This window comes from Bos taurus, chromosome X (genome assembly GCF_002263795.3).
Source record: "Bos taurus isolate L1 Dominette 01449 registration number 42190680 breed Hereford chromosome X, ARS-UCD2.0, whole genome shotgun sequence".
Lineage (NCBI taxonomy): Eukaryota > Metazoa > Chordata > Mammalia > Artiodactyla > Bovidae > Bos > Bos taurus.
Genome location: NC_037357.1, coordinates 71,814,916 through 71,840,406, shown reverse-complemented (window position 1 = coordinate 71,840,406; position 25,491 = coordinate 71,814,916). Strand labels below are relative to the sequence as shown.

Sequence of the window (25,491 nt, the reverse complement as noted above, 5' to 3'; positions counted from 1 at the left end):
AACTTTTATGTTGGAAAATATATAGCAGATGTGTGGTCTGAGATATTTCAGATGTTAAAAATCATAAAGACATAATTTTAAAGTTGTTATTTTAAAATTCATCTAGTCTTAACACCCTCACTTTAAAAATAAAGAAACTATGACCTAATATCTTACCTAGGGCCACAGAGATAGAAGCACTGAGGGTAACATGCAACTTTTCTATATCCAAATCCATTGCCCTTTGCATTTTAAACCATGCTGCCTCTTCTATATCCTTAGTATTTAGCTAAAATACAGAATACCAAAAATAAAAGACATATTTACCAGGAGATGAGAAAGGAGTGCTATTCCTGGCATAAGACACTGAGGTATTCTGGTCATTTTTAGGCTGCAGCTTCATTTGCTTCTGTTTCCCTTTTGGACTGTAAGTAAAAATATATAATAATGAGCAGTTTTTTTCTAGTAGCAATATGTTATGATAGATAGTATGTTACAAAATGCTTAAACTAAGCATAGAAGAAATGCAATATAATTTAAATGAAATACTTCAAACTAGTAATAGGACAAAGTTAAATTTCAATCATTAAAAATTTTTTAAAAAAGGTTTTGGTATAGTAAAATTCATATAAACAAAGCTTTAGGTTACCAGCTCCATCTTTATACAGGTTTAAGAGTTTTTAAAAAAAATAAAAAACCTCTTGGGTGTTGAGATTCCCTCAAAGTAGTTAATAAACTTTAAGAAGTAAGGTAATACATACAAAATGTTTTGAAAACTAAACTGCTACATTAATGTAATATACCTAGGAGCTCTGTTACTAGATAATGAACTGCTGCTGCTTCTTAGACGTTTTCTGTACCGTGGCCTTCTCCTCTTCTGACTCTGGATTGCTGACTTATATTCAGAGATGATATTTTTAATACGACTTTCAAATAAGGCAGACAATCGCAGTGTCATGCTATAGATCTGCAAAGGCAGAAATTAGTCTTGTTTTACCAACCATTTTAATTATATAAAAATAAAAGGTTATAAACATGCTTGAACAATATCAGCATCATCCTTTCAGACATAATATATGTGCTACTTCTACACTTGAAAAATTCTTCCTGAAGAATTAAAACAAGAAACCATTTTCACTTACAAATAATAAGGATTTTTAAAAGATAATATCCAGTGTTGGGAAGGGTAGGAAAAAACATTCTTATACATTGCCAGTGGATATTTTAACCTGAACAACTTTTTAAAGACAATTGGCTATACATGTCAAACCCTTAAAATATACACATCCTTTGGCTAATAATTACTTCACTAGGAATTTATCCTATGGTAACATCAGAGAATTACACATGCTCATCATATTCAAGGATGTTAAAGATGTTAGCCACAGCATTATCCATTTAAAGTGAAAAATTACAAACAACCTGTATCTCTAGCAATAGGATGCTGGTTAAACAACACAAAACCACCTGTATGGTGGAATACAATGGAGACATTAAAACCTCTGTTTTCAAAAAGTAATGATAAAATTGGAAAATGTTCATTATGTATTTTTAGAAATGCTTCAAAATGTAAAACTTACTAAAAGATATATAAACATTTATAAGTATGAATGTAAATGTAGAAAATAAATCTACATTTATTTTAGAAATATGCAGAAAATGTAGGGAAAATATGAAAAATTATGTTCAGAAATCAGTAAAAATTCATTTTATATGGAGTAGAACTGACCATGTATATACCTACTGTGCAACTGATTTAAAAGTTAATCAGATACTAGTGATAAAAAAAACATGAAAATTACCTTATTATTCTTAAGATGTGTAAGTTATGATAGAACATAAAAAACTATTACATTAAATGTGAGTATGAATAAACTTATAATTTCCCAATATAGTTCACTAATTTGTTATAATAAAAGGAACATAAATATTCATAGCTAATCTAAATACTTCATATAAATTAATCCTCCCAACCATTTTTATTAAATTATTTATTGAACATATTAAAGAATACTCAAATTTCTACTATTCCTTTCTTTGACTTCTTTTTGGCAAATATAGGTGTTATTTAAGAGAAAAGAAGAGGCAAGTAGGAGAAAGCAAGAGGGGCTGCTTAATTTCTCTTTAATGCTTGCTTGATAAACTGTTTCAGAGAAAGTACTGAGAATCAAACTTTAGAAACTACATCAGAATGATAGTACATACTTGTTTAGCAATTTTAAAACTGGTTATAGAAAACTGCCTGATATATAACTAAATGCTTAGGTAATTAATCCACCTATTAATGGTTCTTCATACCCGTGACTTTTTATTAGAGGTGTAAGCTTTGGAGTTGCTGAATATTTGGCGAACATCCTTATAAAATTCCAGAGGACTACCATAGTTTCCTGTTTCCAATGTTTCTTTCACAGTGCTGAAGTCCATAGGAGTGTCTATAACATCATGATAATCCTACAAACAAGAATGTGTTATTAAACACAAAGGCTAAGTAACAATACTACACAAAACAATGGGACTGAGATTTGCATCGCCATGAAATAAATATACTGCTCTTTAATCTGCCACTTACCTCTTCCTAGCCCCCAAATCATCTTTTTAATAGAGGTCTTTTGGTGGCTCAGGGAAATAGTAGGGTTCTGTGGAAGAGTCTTAGCCTTCACCCTTCAATGAAAAACCATTATGACTCTCTCAAGGGACAGAGCAGAAAATTCAGAGCCACTGACTTCATCACTACATAGTTTAGAGTATCTTGAAAATACGTAGCTAATTTGTGACATCAAATTATTTAATTCTGTGTGAACAATCCCATTTTCTACTTTCATTGAGCAATTTGCCAGGGAGTTGGCATGAGGGCATTCTCCCTAAACTGTCATTAGTTGAAGGTTATAATCAAATTGGTCATGTCTGTGTATTTCTCCTTTTTGTTTTTTAATAAATGTGACACTTTTGCTTCATCTAAAGTCTTCAGTCTCAGATTCATAATTAGTTTGATTTTCATTTGGTTGGCCAAAAAGTTCCTTCAAGTTTTTTGTAACACCTTATGAAAAACCCAGACAAACTTTTTGGCCAACCCAATAGTTAAAGGTGGGAGAAGATTCTCTCTATTTTAGCCTAAATATTTCAAGTTTACTTAAGATGTTCCTAGAGTTATCATACGGAACTACATCTGGAATTTGTATCTTATATATACCACTACCACCAGTAATAAACATGTTTTGGAGTGAAAACCATAGCCAATATTAACTCCTTCATCCTATTTAGAATCATTAAGAAGTAAAAGCACATTTCTCTCAAAGGAGAAGCCAAAGGGCCAGAAGACGGGGAGAAGAAAGGTATTATAAAAAGAGGGGAAAAATATTTTTCTAAGTACAAGAAAACACAATTGATCTTATTGCATTAATATATTTTCAATTTTTTGGCTTAAATAAAAAAAGTGTATTCCAATATAATATGGTGTATGAAACAAAGATTTCTCATAGAGAAAAATTATAGGTAATTTGTATAACATGATGGCCAAAACTCAAAAGACCCACTCAGCCCGCTGAATGAAGTCCTACTCAGAATAATCAGCTGCAATTACAGACATAGTTCTGTTGTGTAATTGATGTTTTCTACTCTGCTACAGTAGCTTTAGACTTATAGAAACAAACACCTGCCTAGATGCTACAATGAACTCTTGAGAACATGCACTATTAAAAAAAAAAAAAGTAACAACAACCAAAAGCTTAAGCAAAGGTAAAAAGGCAGTGAGCAAAGTTGGAAAATAGTTTTACAAATTACAAGAGGTTTATTTACAGTATGGAAATTTTAAAAAGTAAAATAATACAAAAACAATCAGAACATATATACCTTTTAAGAGATTACTATGCATACCTCACAAAGAGATGAATCTTGTTGTTGTCCTGGAATAACAGACTCAGAGGATTCACCCTCGTGCTCTTGATGGCCCTATTAGGGTAAAAAAGATATATTGTGTTTCAAGACTACCACAACAAAATATCAAAATTTATAATACAATTATGATCTAATGCACAAAGATCCATAAATTGGAATGTTTTTACTGACTATAATTTAAGATGAAGGAGGAATTCTACATTCACCATTCTCTATTATGAAAAACACAGGACTAATTTATTCTACCTAAATCCACTACAAAAAACAAATCAAGCTTTGTTGAACATAATTTTGATCCTTATTTGAATGACATTTTCCCCCAACAGAAACCAGTGTATATGGAGAAAATACTGATGCTTGCTAATTTCAGAGGATGGTCTGATGGTATTTCTGAAATATTGCTGTTATCATTTTTCTGAAAAACTTAAAACAGATTTGCTATCTGTAATAAAGGTTATTCAACATATAAATAGATACACTTCTAGAAAAGGTATCCTATAATTTAAAGATCTCACTCTTTTATCTTTGAAGAAAAGTAATATGGTATACTGGTTATTCAATAAGTGACCATATTGAATAACAGGTTTTTTTACAAATTAAATAAGGCCGACATATGTTATGAATGGACTCTAGTATGTAGGAGTGTATTAGAAGTTAGCAAAAAGCATTAAATAAATATCCAAAATAAAAGCAGGAAGGAAATGCAAAGATATTTAGATTAAAATTTGGTTTACAACTGTGTATTTATACACAAAGTACGGCAGCCGTTTTAAAAAGTCAGGACTAATCACACTATTCACTTTCACAATTCAGAGATGTACTAATAAAGAAGGAAGGAAAGAAGAAAGGGGAGGAAGAGCTCTTAACTAGACCTTAGCATAGTCATTTATGGGAAATTAAAATACATATTGGTAATTATTTAAATAACTATGCTTACTGGGTAGGAAAGAGGATCAGATGGTTGTCGAAATGGCTCTGAGTCTTCACGTTCATAAATGAGGCCCAATAGTTCTTTGCACTGTTTTCTCCAAGCATCAGGATTAAACCTTAAAGACTGTCTTCTGCCTCGGCATTTGACCTGTAGATTTTTAAAGAATTATATTTAAAAGCTCTTTCCTTAAGTCTTTATTGATTTTTCTCCTGTCTTCCTAATGTTAATATATCTATATAAGATAGAGCACCTGATAGGGGCTACATGGGGTCTCATTGATAAGATGGCTCATTATGTTGACTTCGCAAACAAAGAATAAATCACAGTGATCTGTGAGACTGACCAAATTTCCCAAATGGCATCCTGTTATCTCACTGGTGCCTATTTTCTCAAAGCTGCGAGACCACCAGATTCTAGACCTCCAGCTATGTGACCATCCCTTCAGAGAATTTTTCTTTGGTGGACTCCATCAGAAAGGGAGAATGCTGGTTCTCCTTAAGAGCCAGTCACCCTCTCTTTTCTCTCTAATAAATTTCCTTTTCTTGCCTGACTGCCTGGCTCAGTCTCTTTTTGTCTGCACTCGCCTTATAGCATCCATTTAAAAGTTTCTTAGTTTTGATTAAATATCATTCCCCCTTGCAAAAATATAAACAAAAACTAGATTATTATATTCACAGAAACAGCAAGAACACTAGTATTCTGAATTCTCATTTTGAGAATATCCAAATCTTAAATTAAACACAGAGGAACAAATTTTTCCTGAACAAGGGCAATAATTTTAACACCTTAATCTTTGCTGGTAGTTAAGAATATTTGACAATGGCACCATAATTTTCTCAAAATAACACTTGAACAATATGTATATTTTTAAAGTAAATTCTTTGTCATCAGAATATACTCTGCTGCTGCTGCTAAGTCGCTTCGGGCATGTCTGACTTTGTGCGACCCCATAGACAGCAGCCCACTAGGCTCCTCTGTCCCTGGGATTCTCCAGGTAAGAATACTGGAGTCAGTTGCCATTTCCTTCTCCAATGCATGAAAGTGAAAAGTGAAAGTGAAGTCGCTCAGTCGTGCCTGACTCAGCGACTCCATGGACTGCAGCCTACCAGGCTTCTCTGTCCATGGGATTTTCCAGGCAAGAGTACTGGAGTGGGGTGCCATTGACTTCTCCAGAATATACTCTAGCCTTTACTATTCTGATGTCTTTTGTATACATTCTCTTTCAGTATTTGAAAGGAAATATTTTCCTTATATATAACAAATGTTTGTCTAATTATCATAGAGTAGAAATGTGCAGAACAGAGTTAACATAAAAGACCTGAAGCTATCTTTAACAGGCCTTGCTTCTCAGGTTAGCCCTTGATTGATGTCTAGGAACTTGGGACTTGAACTCTTTCTTAAATGATAAAAGTAGTTTACTCTGCCCAAGTTAATACAAACAATGTTATTTGTGCTGAATATCCACTTTCCTGTAAATTTCCAGTGCTTTCCTGCTTTCTGAGAGTCTGGAATCTTGGCATGGACTAGTCAGATGAGGTAGACATAACAAGTTCCCAATAAATTCTTTGGGAACTGAGTCTCTAGTCACTCACATATTGCTACATTTTCATTGTGGGGAAAGAGCGTACTCTGTGTGGCCTTTCAGAGGAGAGAGAGTGCATAAGGAAACCTGCACATAGATTCCTCCAGGCTCTGCCAGTATCTTTTTTTCTGTGTTTCAGCTTTGTATGTTTACTTTGTCACTGTCATAAACCTTAGCAATGAGTTAACAAATATACATAGGGCTTCCCTGGTGGTTCAGTGATAAAGAATCCACCTGCCAACAGAAGAGACAAGGGCTTGATTGCTGGGTTGAGAAGATCACCTGGAAAAGGAAATGGCAACCCACTCCAGTATTCTTGCTTGGGAAATCCCATTGATAGAGGAGTCCGTCAGGCTAGAGTTCACGGGGTCGCAAAGACTCAGACACAACTTGGTAACTAAACAACAGCAACAAGTATATATACTAAGTTCTATAAGTCTTTCTAGCAACTCTCCAAATTTGTGGAGTTGGTCTTAGGGATCCTTGATGCAGGAAGCTTGAATTTTTTCTTATTAGCAGTTCATTTATCCACTCACCCTTCTTCCAGATGAAGTACCAGGTCCATCTGAATCTAAATCAACCATTTCTGTATCCTAAAATTAAAAGGGAAGAGTGGGAGAGATATTGTTATATTTAGTCTTATAAACTAGATAAACATTTACAAAGAAACGGCAAATACAATCATAATTAACTGCCTCATTGAAGCAGGCAGCAGAACAGAGGTGGGAGAAAGATTCACTCTAAACTTCAGCTGCATGCTATAATCTTTTGCTACTTCAAGAAACAAACCTCTTTTCTATAGGGAAAATAAGAATATGTATTAAAAAATAAGATTCAGTGAAGTATCACCCCAAGGGATAGTTTTTTAATACAAAGAGACAAGTCCCACACATCACTACTAATCTGGTGATGGTGAAGCACATAGGTAATGCCTGCTGCTGCTAAGTCACTTCAGTCGTGTCCGACTCTGTGCGACCCCATAGACAGCAGCCCACCAGGCTCCCCTGTCCCTGGGATTCTCCAGGCAAGAACACTGGAGTGGGTTGCCATTTCCTTCTCCAATGCATGAAAGTAAAAAGTGAAAGTCAAGTCGCTCAGTCATGTCCAACTCTTAGCGACCCCATGGACTGCAGCCTACCAGGCTCCTCCGTCCATGGGAGTTTCCAGGCAAGAGTACTGGAGTGGGTCACCAGTGCCTTCTCCATAGGTAATGCCTAGGAGAATCTAAAACAATGCTACAAATACGTTTATCTACAAAACAGAAATAGAGCTATAGGTGTAGAAAATAAACTTATGGTTACCAGGGGTAAAGGGATGGGATAAATTGGAAGATTGGGATTAACATATACATACTACTATATATATAATAAATAACTAATAAGGATCTACTGTATAGCACAGGGAACTCTATTCAATACTCTGAAATGGCCTATATGGGAATATAATCTAAAAAGAGTGGGTCTATATATATATGTACAACAGATTTACTTTGTTGTATACCTGAAACTAATACAACACTGTAAATCAACTATACCTTAATGAATTTTTTTTTTCAAAAAGAAGAGAAGTAGCTCACAAGCCATTAGTTTCCCTTTCTGAAGTTGCTGAATTACATTTTAGTTTAATTTTCTATTCTAAACCAGAATGCTACTCTGAGGAGAGCAATATCCATCCATGATATAAACTCTCAATAAAATAGGTATAGAGGGACTGTATCTCAACATAAAAAAAGGCCATATAGGAAAAACTCACAACTAATTTATGGTCAATTGTAAAAAGCTGAAAACTTTTCCTCTAAGATAAGGAACAAGACACGAATACTCACTCTTTTATTTTATTTAACATAGTATTGAAAGTCTTAGCTGGAAAAATTAGTCAAGAAAAACAAAAAAATTTAAATCAAAAAGGAAAAATTGATAGTGTCTCTATTAGCAGATGACATGATATTACATATAGAAAAGTCTAAATACTCCACCATAAAACTGTTAGAACTAATCAACAAATTCAGTAAAATTGCAGGATACAAAACCATCATACAAAAATAAGTTATGTTTCTGTACACTAACAGTGGACGATCAGAAAGAAAAATTAAGAAAACAATGCCATTTATACTTACATCAAAAAGAATAAAATACTAGGAATAAATTTAACCAAGGAGTTGAAAGATCTGTACACTGAAAACTATAAGACATTGATGAAATAGAATATACAAATAAATGGAAAGATATCATATGCCACAGATATGAAAAATTAATGCTGTTAAAACATCTGTACTATTTAAAGCAATATACAGATTCAATGCAAGCCCTACCAAAATCCCAACAGTACTTTTTGCATAAGTAGAAAAACAATCTTAAAACTCATATACAACCACAAAAAAGAATTCTAATAACCATCTTGAGAAAGAATAAAGTTGGAGGCATCACACTTCCTGATACCAAACTGTATTACAAAGTTATTATAATCAAAATGTATGGTATTAACATAAAATATATAGATCAAGGGAACAGAAAGTACAGAGAAATAAACCATGCATATTGGTCGATTAATTTACAACAGAGGAACCAAGAATATAAAATGAAGAAAGGATAATTTCATCAATAAATTGTGCTGGAAAAACTGGAAAAAAAATCCACCTGCAAAAGAATGAAACTGGACCCCATCTTACACCATACAGTAAACACAACTCAAAATGGATTAAAGACTTGGATATAAGACATGAAACCATAAAACTCCTAAAAGAAAACACAGGGGTAAGCTGCTTGACACTGGCCTTGGCAATGATTTTTTTGGATGTAACAAAATCCAAAAGTCATAAAAGGCAACAAAAGCAAAAAATAAAAAATTGGGACTACATCAAACTACAAAGCTCTTCACAGCAAACAATAACCATCAACAAAATTAAGGCAATATACCAAATGGGATAAAATATTTGCAAATCATATACAGAGAGTTAATACCTAAAATATATAAACAACTTGATAGCAGGAGAACACATAACCTAATGAAACATGTACAGAGAAACTGAATAGACATTTTTACAAAGGAGATATCCAAATGGCCAATAGGTACCTGAAAAGGTACTCAGTATCTCTGATCATCAGGGAAAAGCAAATAAAAACCACAATGAAATATCACCTCTCACCTATTAGAATGGTTATTATCAGAAAGACAAAGAAATAAGAAGTGTTGACGAGGATGTGGAGAAGAGAGCCTTTGTGCACTGTTGGTGGGAATATAAATTGGTACAGCCACTATGGAAAACAATATGGTAGTTCCTCAAAAAATTAAAAATAGAACTATTAACACCATATGATCCAGCAATTTCACTTCTGTAAATAATACTGCTACTGCTACTGCTAAGTCACTTCAGTCGTGTCCGACTCTGTGTGACCCCATAGATGGCAGCCCGCCAGGCTCCCCCGTCCCTGGGATTCTCCAGGCAAGAACACTGGAGTGGGTTGCCATTTCCTTCTCCAATGCATGAAAGTGAAAAGTGAAAGTCAAGTCGCTCAGTCATGTCCAACTCTTAGCGACCCCATGGACTGCAGCCTACCAGGCTCCTCTGCCCATGGGATTTTCCAGGCAAGAGTATTGGAGTGGGGTGCCATTGCCTTCTCTGCTGTAAATAACAAGATATCAAAGATATAAAGTTGCACTCCCATATTCACTGAAGCATTATTCACAATAGCCAAGATGTGGAAACAATCTAAGTGTCTGTCAACAGATAAACGGACAAAGAAAATATGGTGCATATATATACACACACACACACACACACACACGTATACACAATGGAATATTATTCAACCATAAGAAAGAAGGTAGTTCTGCCATTTGTGACAATGCAGATGGAACTTGAGGGCATTTTGTTAAGTGAACTAAGTCAGATAGAGAAAGACAAACACAGCATGGTATCACTTATATGTAATTTTTTTTTTAGGTCAAACTCAGAAACAGAATACAGAAATGTTGTTGGGTAGTGGACTGATGGTGGGAGGGGACAGGGAGAAGGTTGTAAACGGACACAAACTTCTAACTATAGGTTGAATAAAGGCTGAGAATATAAGGATCTAAGGTAAAACACAGTGACTCTAGTTGATAACACTGTATTGTATAACTGCAATTTGTTTAAAGCGTAGAACTTAAATGTTGGAAGGAAGGGAGAGAAAGAAAAAGAAAAAATAAGCTTGCTGAATTATATTTTACTTTACTTTCCTATTCTAATCCAAGTTATGTTATTTTGAGGAGAAATTCTTGCTACATCAAATTCTGAGTCAAAATGCATTTATACTAAAGGTTAGAGAAAATATCAGGTATAAGAATGATAAATTTTTTATTAGTTTCAGGAGGATAATATCTAATTGGCATATCTGAGTTGTCTTTAATATGTAAATAGCATTTAACTTCAATAATACTTAAAACATTTTACAGTCAAACACATTTTTGTGAAATTGAAAAACTATTAGAGATTTACCATTCTGAGAATTAACAGTACAGAAAATATAAACATGTAAAATACCTCTGTATAATCATACCCACTGCAATAAAATCCAGCATATTTGAGTCACTTATCCCTGGGATGAATTGTTTTCCATAAAATATTTTTGAATTGTCACTTTCCATTATTGTTTCAGCCTCTTAACCTGGTTTTTGCTTCTATCATAGCCTCTAGTCAAAAATAACTTAATATAAATTAGGGATATGACTGGGTGGGGAAATAAGACACATGAGGGTCTGCTGACAATACTAATTCACTTCATTAAGAAAAACTGGTTTATGTTTATAAATTTCCACAAAGGAAATCAAACAGCAATTCCATGAAACTACTAAAAATATAGACTTTCAAGTTTAAAATTATAAAATACTTTAATATTATATATATACATGTATATATATATATATATATATATATATACATGTATATATATGTATGTAGTATAGAAAAGTAATCCCTACTAAAATTCCCATCAACTAACCATTCTTTTAAAACGCAGTTTAGTGCTTTGTCCTGTTTTCAAGGGCTGGAAAATAAAGTATTGATTTCTCAACACTGAAAACACTGTGTCCAAAGGGTGAATGGCCACCTCTCTCTGACCAAACACTGCAGCACCACTACATTTTTGGTATACACTATCTAAATATAGGTTAAAGAGCTTAATACAAAAAGATGCAGGTGTTCAGCGAGCTTTCAGAAATCAGATTCATTGCTAATACCCAGTTACAACACTTACGTATAATACCTAATGTACTTTAAATGACAGAAAAAGAATTAATGCCTACTGGTCATGCTGTGATTCTTACCTCCTCTGCATCAGTACTGTTTAGTTCTTCTGCTTTAATTTTATTGTAAGTATCCAGTATATCAGTACAGCTCTGATCCCTGAGAAACAAGTTAAAATATACTTCAATAAATTTTAAAAACTCAGAAGTCAGCCTCTATAGAAGATAAAACTGCTTCTTACCCAATAAATCGAAGTAAGACATCAGTTACAATTTTGGCTGCTTTAACTATAGGACTGTCTGGCTCATTGAAAGTCCTAGCATTATGCTCAATATAGCGTACTTCCCACATTAATGCTGATATTCTCCTATGAAAGCAAAAATACCCTGTTACTTTTGGTCGATACATTTAAAGTCTATTCTAGAATTAGACAATATAGAACAACTAGGCATTTAATCATGAAACGTCAAAGGTGTTCAAATATATGTTTGTGACTCAATATATCTGTGTGACTAATATGCACCAATAAAAGTATATAGTTACAGTATTTGAAGCACAGGCAAGAATTCAGAACCACTGGATTATAAACTTGGATATTAAAACCTGAAAGAGAACTGACCCATGACATTATGGGTAAATAATGATTTGACCAAATACAAAGAAACAAACAGAAACAAAGAGTGCTTTGATAAAGTCAACAAAAAAATGTTTACTTTTCAGAGAAGACCAAAAATCAAGAAGCCAGGTTGTAGAAAAGAAGACATATTTTAATGTAGTTGCTGTTATAATAATACACTATTAAAGAAATTATAGGTAATGTTATAAGATACACCCACATGGTGTTATTTATAACAATTTCATGGAATAATTGTTGTTAGGATGCTGTAGACTTGAGGGTGAGAGAGAGAACAAAAGCTGCCCTCTACCGCCTCCCCATAATCACATAACTTCCAGCAAAACCAAAGAAAAAAATAACTTGATTTTTTTTTTTTCTTTACACATTTTGGAGCTGGTGATTAAATCTAATTAACTGCTGCCTAATTTCCCAACAGGGGATTTAAAACATGCTCAAAGCTCTGGAGCACCATAATCATGATGAATCCACAAACCACTTAATCTGCCTTTAATAAACTAAGAGTTAACTGTAAAAAAAAAAAAAAAGAGTTAACTGTAATTATTGTTTCATTTGTGACTTTTACTAGTCATAATTTTATCCCTGTCCATACTCCTTTTTACCCTGGAAGACTGAGAATCTCCTGAAGGAAAGGAAATCAATTGTTCCAAATTTTCAAAAGAAATTTTGAGGTGGGTCTTCCGAGTGGTTATTTTACACTATGAAAACAAAGATCTCAGTGTTTCGTCATGCAAAAACGAAAGCAAAAGACATAAAGCTATAAGCTTTATAGGAAATGGTAAAAACTAAACAAACCTGTAAAAGCGATTTTCAAGTCTCCGCCTGATGGTGTTGAGGTCAGTTGGATAAGCAACTACAGTACAATACAAGGGGTAGGCACTGAGATCCACTGGAACAGCAAAAGGGCTGGCAAAATCTACAATATTTACAAAATCAGAAAAGATAGTTATAAACAACACTAACATCTCATGTTAACAAACAAAAACCACATATAATCAGGAAGTGTGGGCAATATAAAACTATATTACTAAAATGAGATGATTAAATTATGCAAAAATTAGACCAATACTATTATAATGTTATTCTTTTTATTCGGACATATTATTTATGAATCATGCATGATACACTGGTTCAAATCAGATAAAAACAAGACAAAATTATTGGAGAACTGTTTTTAACTTCAAATTTATGTCTTTTCTGGATAAATGCCAAATGTCTCATGTGACATACTTCAGAAAATATAACTAGTCATGGAGTAAAACTGATTACACACAGTCTTTACCAAAAAAATCCATCCAAAGTTAGGCTTAGGGAATAGCTAGAGAGCCAAAATGACTCACAAAAGTAAAAGACACTTATATGTCTTCACTATTATAACCCCAGAACTGAAAAGGTTTGCAAGTCATTACTTTGACCAAACATATAAAAATATTATTAAAACTAGAATCCCTGTGCCTTTTGAGTTAGAAGTATATAGTGAAAAACTGCATTTCCTTTTACAGAACTTAAAATTCTGCTGGTTTTCCTTATTCCTTCTCATCTTCCTAATATTCTTTTCTCATCTTCTTAATATTCTTTCACATTCACCATACCCAAGGAAAGAAGGTGGTTGATTCCCTGAATAACTCGTTCACATTCCTCATCTCTGGAATGAGCCCCCCACTCTCCTTCCTGAGGTTTGTATAGCAAAGCAGTCAGTTCCTCCTGGGACACAGGAACACCAGCACCAACTTCATCTGGAAAGGCAGCTATGCATAAGGTGAAAAATCAGAAATAATTAGTTTTCAGAATAATGCTATTGCCATTCTTCTTTTAGAAAAATTATAATTCATTTTTTAAAAGCATATTTACTTCCTTCTGGAATTGGCTCCATATCCCAGGGGCTCATCTTTTCTCTTTCATTATTGTCCCAGCTATTAAAAAATAACAAGATACAAATCAAATTCACATGATACTTTTACATACTAGCATAATTTGGAGGACTTCTTCGGGGTGAAATCTGGAAAGGGGCAGTACAATTTCTTTAAAGTGTAACTGTGCTTATACAAAGATAATGATAACAACCCTCTAATACAGAAAACATGGTCCACTAATATGAAAGTTAGAGAGCCCTAAGCTTATTCTTAGTTCTGTTTTTTTTTTTTTTTTTAATTCCAACCAAGCATACATTCATTGTTAAGCCAGGGTACAGAATAAAAAGTTCTCACTGGAAAATTCCTTTTAGGTTAAAAAATCAATTTAATATATCACTTATTTCTGTGAGACAACCTACTTTTTTCTATCAGGTTGACTATTATACCTTCTCCAAAAGTTTACTATTCCCTTTTGATCTACAATATGAAGACTAAAAGTCAATCTTCACAGAATAAACATATGTTTTATCATTCTTAAGAAGAAAGTTGTATTTATTAGGAATCTTACAACTCTGGTATTTCATGAAGAACAAAAGTAAATGTAGACAAATAGTATCAATATATCCAAAAGTAATGCACTCACCCTTGACTAGAACTTATACCATCAAATAAAAGACTATATAAATATTCACTATTATATTCCAGCTGAAACAATTACTTTAAACACTGAATTAATTTCAGTATTCTTTATGAAATACTAGTTGTAATTCTTATCTAAAGTAGAAATATTTAAGAGAAAACACAGTAATTAAGGAGGCAGAAATAAGTATTCAGTTTCTGCTTTGTTTTAGCATGCATATTGCACCAGAAAGTTTATCATCAAATTTCTTCCTTAAAAGTACTATGATTCCTTCCTTACAGGTACAGGTCTTATAAGACTAGGTAAGGCAGGGTTTATAGAAAGTCCATATAGTACTAAAGTATTTTATCAGGTGTAAAAGACCATAACTGTACTTACTGAACACTGTAACACTGGAAAGAACTATCAGGATACTCTGGTTGAAAAGGTTGCTGACTTTCCACAGTCCCAAACCACCAGGCATCATCTATTATACTGCGGAATCTATCACCTACAATGTTTTAAAAAAAAATTCTTAAAAGAGTGCTCTTGAGAATAATTGCTATGTTCCCAGTCTAAACTATACATTTTGATGAATACAATAGCATCATTGTATCCAGTATTATTACAGATTTCAATCTGAGTATTCCATATTACTCTCTTCAAGGATTTTGATTTCCAAGTGCTAATAATTATTATGAAATAAAATCACAGATTACCATATATAATTTAACTTCTTTCAATTACTTGGAATCATCATTAGACAGTCTGCTTTTTGTACTGCACATATAATACCACAGTTGTTTCTTATTTTTTTTCCTTCCTCTTATTTTTTGTTTTACCATTTTGTTTCTAAAAATCTCTTCATACTAGTTTTGTGCCTCTAAATGGCTAAGGAATATAAAACCAACCATGTGGATAAAAATGTTTCTTTCACATTAGAAAAGATAGAAGATACTAATAGAAAAAAAAAAACTACTAATAGCAGATAACTATACAGTGTTTGCTCTGTGGTACATTTTAAGTTCTTTCTACATATTATTTATCATTCGTATCAACCTTATAGGTATGTTCAGATGTGATTCCCATTTTACAGATAATGGAAGTGAGGCACAGAGAGGTTAAAATTGTGCCCAAGATTAAATAGCTAGAGAAGGTGGAAGGAATAGACAGGGAGACAACAGGAGGGGTAAAGAGAGAAAGGGAGAAAAAGGGAGAGAGGTGGAAGAGGCGAGAGAGAGAGTCAAAGCCACAATCAGTAAAGGTCTGTTAAGAGCCCAAGTGGTAAGTACTCCATGTGAAGGCAATGAAACTTCAGATTTTCATTTTAATTTAGATTTGTATTCTAATAGAATAGATAGTCACAGAGAAGGTTTTATAACACATACAAAGTACATAAAATCACCTAAACATAACTGAAAATAAAAATTTAATTTTTCTAATTTGGCTAACAGCTTTTTCAGTCTAAAGTTTCTCAATGTTAATTCAGTTTAAAAGTTACTCTGCTTCAAACAATATTTAAGTGGGAATTCTATATTTACCTATCTGCCAGTTCCTTTCTTTGGCTTCATTATAAAACTGATGTAGCACAAGGAAGTCAATGACATCTGGCATGTCATGATATCTGAAGAGAAAATAAAGTACATGTGATTCCGTATACAGATACAACAGTATATGTCACTTTCTAAATATCCAGGGATATATATGCTTAATGCGGAGCTATTGAGCAAACTGTTTCAAACCTCAAGGTCCTTACAAATGCTTTTAATTAAATTAAACCCCATGTGTTTGATCTGTTTGTCTTAAATATTTACTTATGACCTTAAATCACTAACTATATTACTTTTATCCTATCTTGTAAGACTGTTATTTCTTACATTATCCAATGTGTAAGTATATCTCCAACAAAACTAATGATGCCTAAATGTCTTGAGACAATTGATCATATACTGTGTTGGCCAAAATCCTCCTTTGGTTTTAAAGTAAAAATTAAAGGCCCATTTTTCATTTTCACCAAGAACTTTAAGTGTATCACCATTTTGTTCCACTACCTTCTGCCATTTTTCAGGCAAATTGATAATTCCATCTTCCCAAAACTTTTCATTTTTTTTGAACAAAAAAATGTTTCAGATGCCTTTTACGGTATTCCAGGGAACTGAAATATTTTCCATTCAGGTAATTTTGTAAAGACAGAAATAAATGGACATCTGAAGGTGCAATGTCTGGTGAACACAGTGGATGAATCAGAACTTTCCAGCGAAGCTGTTAACAGTTTTTGCCTGGTCATCAATGGAACATGTGGTCTTGAGTTATCCTGATGGAAAATTATGCATTTTCTGCTGACTAATTCTGGAAGCTTTTTGTCACGTGCTGCTTTCAGTTGGTCTAACTGGAAGTAGTACCTGTTGGAATTAATCAGTTGGTTTTCTGGAAGGAGCTCATAAGTCCCTTCCAATTCCACTATATGTACATAACCTTCTTTGGAATGAAGACCAGCCTTTGGTGCGGTTGTGTGATAGTTCATTTCACTTGCCCCATGATCTCTTCCATTCCACATTATTGTACAATATTCACTTTTCATCATCTGTCCCAATTTGTTTAAAAAACAGAGCATTTTTGCCTTGTTTCAGTAGAGAATCACACACAGAAGTACAGTTAAGAAGATTTTTTTCACTTATGTGGAACCCAAACATCAGAGTGATTAACATTACCAAGCTGGTGCAAACAATTTTCAACACTTGATTTGGATATTTTGAGAATGTCTGCTATTTCCTGTATGGTATAACTTTGATTGTTCTCAATTAATGTCTCAATTTGACCACTATCAACTTCAACTGGTCTAACTGACCACGGAGCATTGTCCAACAAGAAATCTTCAAAACAAAACTTCGCAAACCACATTTGATATGTTTGATCAGTCACAGCACCTTCTTCATATATTGCACAAATCACTTTTTTTGCCTTTCTTGAAACAATAAAGTATCATATGCCAAAAATGTTCCTCTTTTTCTTCCATCTTCAATATTATAATGGCTACACAAAAATTCATCAGTTTGATGTGTTTTTTTTTTTTTTTAATGCTCACTGATATGACAGCTGTCACAATACAACCTAACAAAACCATTCTGAATGAAGTTAAAGACAATGAGAGTCATATTATGGGAAAAACAAAAAAAAAAAACAAAAGAACTCTGGCTATGCCAATAAAAGAATCAAGTCATTAGCCACTGTAGTTGTTGACCTACAGTTCACCCTGAAAGGAATTCAAGATGAAGCATTCTGTGTTTTGGATATATGGACTCTTAGATAGTTAAGATGCATATGTAAGGAAGAATTTCAATGACCCTGGACTCTTGCATCTTTCCATATATAGAACACTAAAATCACTGAGATATTTGATCCTCGTGACTACCAATAACTAGCGAGATGTATGCTTGACTACATGTATTTCACAGCCAAAAAAATTTCAAATATACCCTGGCTCTGCCCCTGCTACCTCTTGAGAACATCTTGTCAGAGTTGTCTAAGGCTATCTCCCAGACTATAGTCCTCAGCAAGCTCCCATATAAAACTGAAACCTATAGGTCTCATGCTGTATGTTTTTATTTCAGTTAATCTATCTATCTATCTATAGTATGCGTGCTAAGTCGCTTCAGTCGTGTCCCACTCTTTGTGACCCTATTAAGTGGAAAAACAAAACAAGAATTAAACATTAAACCATGGTCTTTAAAACTCTAAAGCCCGTAGTGCTGTCATGTTTTCTTTACCATCAAGAATACACGTTAGGAATTAAAATACACACACACACACACGAGCCAACATAGATACTCACTTAATGGAAAAAGATTCTCCAGTCATTTTGCCTGAAATGGGGTCCAGAAATGCAAGCTTCAAGCAGCATAGTGTAGGTGGTCCAATCTCATATTTGATTCCTACAATCTTAACAAACTCTTGTTCCTATTCATGAGAATACCAAAAAATTATTAATTTCAATATAAATAATTGCCTAATATTTGCATATTATTTTATTATTATTTGAACAATTTAAAAATTATCTGAAACGTATTGTAAATCAACTATACTCCATTAAATTTTTTAAATTATCTGATAAATTTTATTTTAAAATTATTAAATTTTAAAATTATCTGAATATCCACCAGATTTGAGGCATTCCACTAAGCGTTAAAGGTAATAAGACATGGCTCTTGACCCCTTAACAGCAATTTGTAGTTTAGTGCATGGCTCTAAACTGAGGATAAGCAGAAGAATCCCCTTGGTAATCTTTTTTAAAATTCATGTTCCTAAACCATACTACTATGGAACTGAGTTCACTATATCTAGGGTAAAGCTCAGTCATATGTATTTTGAACAAACTCCCCAGGTTTTCCTCTGGAGAGTTAAGAAGTTTTCTGCTGGTTAAGAATCACTCCTCTAGTCACTACTTCTCCCTTGGACTCCTTGGTAGTCTGTTGGTGTGAAATCTTTGTGGCCTTCCCCTCACCTCCTCAAGTCCCACAGAACCCTACAAGTTTCATTCATGCGTGAGTACATCTTAATCCACATTAGCCAGGCTGTGGACAGACTGGCAGTGCCTAATGGGAGCTCTACTGCTTGGAACATGGCATTTTTGGCATATGATACTTTATTGTTTCAAGAAAGGCAAAAAAAATGATTTGTGCAATATATGAAGAAGGTGCTGTGACTGATCAAACATATCAAATGTGGTTTGCGAAGTTTTGTTTTGAAGATTTCTTGTTGGACAATGCTCCGTGGTCAGTTAGACCAGTTGAAGTTGATAGTGGTCAAATTGAGACATTAATTGAAATCACACAGGCTCAAGTGATAAGACCACTGGAGGAGGAAAAGACTCCTTCAACACCTTGTTCAGTGAGACAGACACTGGCAAGCATTTGCCCAGGGCAGTGTTTGTAGACCTGGAACCCACGATCACTGATGAAGTTGGTACTGGCACCTATCACCAGTTCCTCCACACAAAGAAGCTCATCAGGGCAAGGAAGATGCTGCCAATAATTATGTTCACAGTCACTACATGATTGGCAAGAAGATCATTGACCTCGTCTTGGACTGAATTCAGAAACTGGCTGACCAATGCACAGGTCTTTAGGGCTTCTTGCTTTTCCACAGCTGTGGTGGGGGAACTGGTTCTGGGTTTACCTTCCTGCCATTGGAACATCTCTCTGTCAATTATGGCAAGAAGTCCATGCTGGAGTTCTCCATTTACCCAGCCCCCAGGTTTCCGCAGCTATAGTTCACTAACCCTACAACTCCACCCTCACCAACCACACCACCCTGGAGCACCCTGTATCTTCATGATAGACAATGAGGCTGTCTATGACATCTGTCATAGAAACCCCGATATTGAGTGCCCAATCTATACTAGTCTTAATTGTCTCATAAGCCAACAAGTAGTGTCTTCCATCATTAGTTCCCTGAGATCTGATGGAGCCCTGAATGTAGATCTGACAGAATTACAGACCAACCTGTAATTCTGTACAGTACCCTTTCCCTGCATCCACTTCTCTCTGGCCACATATGCTCCTGCCATCTCTGAGAAAGCCTAAAATGAACAGCTTTCTGTAGCAGAGATCACCAATGCTTGCTTTGAGCCAGCAAACCAGATGGTGAAATGTAACCCTCACCAAGGTAAATACATGGCTTGCTACCTGTTGTACTGTGGTGATATGATTCCAAAAGATATCAGTGCCACCACTGCCACAATCAAGACCAAGTGCAGCATCCAGTTTGTGGACCAGTGCCCCACGGGATTCAAAGTTGGCATTAATTACCAGTCTCCCACTGTGCTACCTGCTGGAGACCAAGCCAAAGCACAATGAGCTTTGAGCATGCTGAGGCCTAGGCTCACCTGGATCACAAATTTGACCTGATATATGCCAAGCTTGCCTTTGTTCACTGGTATGTGGGTGAGGACATGAAGAAAGAAGAGTTTTCTGAGGCCCATGAGGACATGGCTGCCTTTGAGAAGGATTATGAGGAGGTTGCAGTGCATAAGGCTGAGGGAGAGGATGAGGTTAGAAAATATTAACCTATTACAACTTTAAACTCTTGGGATTGTCTAATTTGTATTCTATGGAGCTGCCCATTGTGGCCCTATCTTGTCATAATATTAAATTCTATTGATAACTCTATTAAAAAAATCATTCCTCTAGCAGAAATACAGTCTGTAATTAGGCAGGTGGACATATTATGTATATGTTTGGGAAAAGGACTTACAATTTTGAGTGCTACAATATTATTTTAAATACCATCCTTAAACACTGTTATTAATCACATTTAATGATGACAAAACAGAGCCTCATGGGTACAGTGATGTTTTTAGAGTTACACACTTGTATACAGCAGAGCTGGGATTGGAATTCAGATCTTATTCCAAAGTCCAGGGTCTTATACCACAAGTAAGTTGACTTCTAAAATTTACTATAAACACAGGGTTAGAGTTTAAAATAAGAAATCACACAGGCTCAGTGAACTGCTGCTAGATGCCCAGTAGGCCAGGCTGAGCACTCAGAAATGGCCTTCCTTGGGAGTCAGCATGATCCTGACTCCACCACGACCTTGGTGACCCGAGGCATCTGACTTGCAGGCACTGTGTCCAATGCCACCCAGTCCGAGGATGTGGCTTCATGAGGCTGTGGGCTCTGGGCTGTGAAGACAAACCCCACACATCCTGGTGACAGAAACACCCCATGAGGGCACGTTCTCTCTGATGATTAGTATTTATTTCAGCACTTTGTTAATGTGGTTGTTTTATTTTCTACCTATTGCACTGTTGTGACTTGTTCACCATTATTTGATTTTTGTATGAATAAAAGCTTTGTTACAGGAATCAGCATACTATTTTTTAAACCTAGAGAGAAGGTATTATGGTGACTGAAAGTTGTAAAGTAATTAGCCTCCAATTAAAATAAATAAATTTAAAAAATAATAATAAAAAAAAAAGAAAATGTGATCAGGTGTCAAATATAAATGTATAAAAGCCAAAAAAAAAGAAAAGAAAACATATGGTTTATTCATTCCTATAATTCTAAAAAGAATCTTATTTTTCACCTAATTCACAATAGATGTTAGCACCCCTATTTCCCAGGAGATGATTATGTAAAGCTCACTTTATATTTTAGTAACTTATAGCCTTAATACAATTTTTAGAAGTGCCTAAATCTTTATTTCAATAAATACACACATTGTCTCTTCTATCCTTCCTGTTAAGCATCATTACAAAACAACTAAAGAATGTGCTAATCATTATAATTGCACTCATCTCCCATACTAGTACGGTCATGCTTAAAATCTTGCATGCTAGGCTTCAGCATTACGTGAACCAAGAATTTCCAGATGTTCAAGCTGGATTTAGAAAAGGAAGAGGAACCAGAGACCAAATTGCCAGCATTCACTGGATTATAGAGAAAGCCAGGGAATTACAAAAAAAAACCATCTACCTCTGTTTCAATGACTATGTCAAAGCTTTTGACTGTGTGGATCATAATAAACTGTGGAAAGCTCTTAAAGAGATGGGAATACCAAACCATCTCACCTGTCTCCTGAGAAACCTATATGCATGTCAAGAAGCAACAGTTGGAATCCTGTATGGAACAACTGATAGGTTCAAGATTGAAAAAGGAGTACAACAGGGCTGTCTGCTGTTACCCTGTTGGAGTAATCTATATGCTGAGCACATCATGAGAAATACCAGGCTGGATGAGTTACAAGCTGGAATCAAGATGGGCAGGAGAAACATCAACAACTTCAGATATGCGGATGATATCACTCTAATGGCAGAAAGTGAAGAGAAACTAATGAGCCTCTTGATGAGGGTGAAGGAAGAGAGTGAAAGAGCTGGCTTAAAAATAAATATTAAAAAAACTAAGATCATAGAATCTAGCCCCATTACTTCATGGCAAATATAGAGGGAAAGGTGGAAGTAGTGACAGATTTCCCCTTCTTGGGCTTTAAAATGATTGCAGATGATGACTGCAGCCATGAAATCAGAAGAAATTTGCTTCTTGACAGGAAAGCTATGACAAACCTAGACAGTACGTTGAAAAGCAGAGACATTACTCTGCTGACAAAGGTCCGTACAGTCAAGGCTATGATCTTCCCAGTGGTCATGTACAGTTATGAGAGCTGGACCATAAAGAAGATGGAGCATCAAAAAAATTGATGCCTTCGAACTACAGTCCTGGAGAAGACTCCTGAGAGTCCCATGGACAGCAAGGAGATCAAACCAGTCAATCTTAAGGGAAATCAACCCTGAATACTCATTAGAAGGATTGATGCTGAAATTGAAATTCCACTATTTTGGTCATCTGATGTGAATAGCTGTCTCACTGGAAAAGTCCCTGATGCTGGGAAAGATCAAGAGCAGAATGAAAAGAGGTCATCAGAGGATGACATGGTTGGATGGTATCACCAGTGCAATGGACTTGAACTTGGGCAAACTTTGGGAGATGGTGAGGGATAGAGAGCCCTGGCATGCTGCCATCATCCATGAGGTCACAAAATGTTGGACACAACTGGGCGACAGAACAACAATAACCACAAAGTTATAGGTTTCTTAGGATTTATGATATTTACTATATCCTAAAGCTGCCAGAATCTTGAGGGTGTCTGTGGTCCACACATGCAGTCAATTTATAGAGCCTTCAGAAAGCACAAAGCTGCTAAGGAAAATATCCACATCATGGAACTACTGCACTGCTCGAAGTACATGGTATACACCAGAGAACCTGAAGCCTGAAGGAAATTAGGTCAGATAAAGACAACAGGTGACATACAAATTCCAGGAAACAAAATGCGGCCCACAACATTCAGCTGTACAGGAGTATGGTACAGTATAGTACACCTTATCCTGGGCATACAATCAACACTGAAATATCCAGAAACTGAGAATAAGCATACAGGAAAGTAACTTAATTCCAAGATACTTCAAGTACACAGCTTATTAATTTGGCAAACTTACCCTGAGATCCATTTTATTCCATGGCTGTTTTTGTAAATTAACGCTGTATGTTTTTGATTTTCTTACAGCCCGTACATAAGCTTCATGTCCTTGCCTAAAATATATAAGCTAAAACAAAAAAGAATGAGTTATTAAACAGCAGCATCCCATTTAGCCACTCTATACATCCCAATATATTCCCACAAATGTCCTCTTCGATTAACAAAATATGTAATTCTAATTTTGAAAAAAAAAAATATACAATAAAGTTACTTGTCAGCGTCAAATAATGTCCATTCAGTACTTACACCTATGCAGCCCTGCACTAAGCACTGCATAATAAAAACAGAGAGAAAGTGAAAGTTGCTCAGTCGTGCCCAACTCTTTGAAACCCTGTGGACTATACAGTCTACGGAATTCTCTAGGTCAGAATACTGGAGTGGGTAACCTTTCCCTTCTCCAGGGGATCTTCCCAACCCAGGGATCGAACCTAGGTCTCCTGCATTTTAGGTGGATTCTTTACCAGCTGAGCCACGAGAGAAGCCCAAGAATACTGGAGTGGGTAGCCTATCCCTTCTCCAGGGGATCTTCCCGACCCAGGAATTGAACTGGGGTCTCCATTGCAGGTGGATTCTTTACCAACTGAGCTTTCAGGGAAGCCCCAAAACACAGTTCTCCTCCATAAATTTCTGAAGAAACAGACTAATGACAAATGTACACAAAAGCAGTCATCTTTTAAAATAATATATTTCAAACTATAACTGACATTCTAAAACATCAACATATTAATAGTGAGCCCATGTATGTGTGTGAACACACACATTTGTTATTGCTGTTCAGTCGTTAAGTTTTGTCTGATTCTTTTGCCACCCCATGGACTGTAGCCCACCAGACTTCTCTCTCCATGTGATCTTCCTGGCAAGAATACTGGAGTAGGTTGCCATTTCTTCTTCCAGGGAATGTTCCCAACTCAGGGATTAAACCTGTGTCTCTTTTGTCTTCTGCACTGACACAGGGGGAGTTCTTTACCACTGAGCCACCTAGGAAGTGTATATATATATATAAAAGTATGTGTGTGTGTGTGTGTGTGTGTGTGTGTGTGTGTGTGTTAGTCATTCAGTCGTGTCCAACTCTTTGTGATCCCATGGTCTGTAGCCCATCAGGCTCCTCTGTTCATGGAATTCTCCAGGCAAGAATACTAGAGTGGAAAAAATAGAAAGAGAAAAGGAAACAGTCCCATTCACCATTGCAACAAAAAGAATAAAATACTTAGGAATAAAGGTACATAAAGAAACAAAAGATGATGAAAGAAAGAAAGAAATCAAAGAAATCAAAGATGACAAAAATAGATGGAGAAATATACCATGTTTGTGGATTGGAAGAATCAATATAGTGAAAGTGAATATACTACACAAAGCAATCTATAGTTTCAATGCAATTCCTATCAAGCTACCAGTAGTATTTTTCACAGAACTACAACAAATAATTTCACAATTTGTATGGAAACACAAACAACTTTGAATAGCCAAAGCAATCTTGAGGAAAAAAGAATGGAACTGGAGGAGTCAAGCTTCCTTACTTCAGACTATATGACAAACATACAGTCATCAAGACAGTATGGTACTGGCACAAAGGCAGAACTATAGATCAATGGAACAAAATAGAAAGCCCAGAGAGAAATCCGTGCACCTATGGACTCCTTATCTTTGACAAAGGAGGGGAAAATATACAATGGAGAAAAGACAATCTCTTTAACAAGTGATGCTGGGAAAACTGGTCAACCATGTGTAGAAGAATGAAA

General features: G+C 35.1%; 1 protein-coding gene and 1 pseudogene across 4 annotated transcripts in view; one reads left to right on the top strand and one right to left on the bottom strand.

The window, feature by feature from the left end:
* Window positions 1–25,491, bottom strand: part of BRWD3 (bromodomain and WD repeat domain containing 3) — a 156,853-nt gene that overhangs the window by 17,929 nt on the left and 113,433 nt on the right. For all 4 annotated transcript variants that reach the window (XM_002699937.7, XM_010821790.4, XM_024988810.2 and 1 more), the window contains 15 exons: window positions 23,712–23,819; window positions 18,549–18,673; window positions 16,258–16,340; window positions 15,116–15,227; window positions 14,096–14,157; window positions 13,837–13,992; window positions 13,040–13,160; window positions 11,852–11,977; window positions 11,691–11,769; window positions 6,923–6,979; window positions 4,811–4,951; window positions 3,853–3,927; window positions 2,278–2,430; window positions 783–946; window positions 307–404 (listed from right to left, as the gene is read on the bottom strand). In XM_002699937.7, the coding sequence (XP_002699983.1) occupies window positions 307–404; window positions 783–946; window positions 2,278–2,430; window positions 3,853–3,927; window positions 4,811–4,951; window positions 6,923–6,979; window positions 11,691–11,769; window positions 11,852–11,977; window positions 13,040–13,160; window positions 13,837–13,992; window positions 14,096–14,157; window positions 15,116–15,227; window positions 16,258–16,340; window positions 18,549–18,673; window positions 23,712–23,819 (1,660 nt within the window). The remainder of the gene's footprint in view (window positions 1–306; window positions 405–782; window positions 947–2,277; window positions 2,431–3,852; window positions 3,928–4,810; window positions 4,952–6,922; window positions 6,980–11,690; window positions 11,770–11,851; window positions 11,978–13,039; window positions 13,161–13,836; window positions 13,993–14,095; window positions 14,158–15,115; window positions 15,228–16,257; window positions 16,341–18,548; window positions 18,674–23,711; window positions 23,820–25,491) is intronic.
* On the top strand, window positions 19,254–20,920 carry LOC101906890 (tubulin alpha-1C chain-like; annotated as a pseudogene).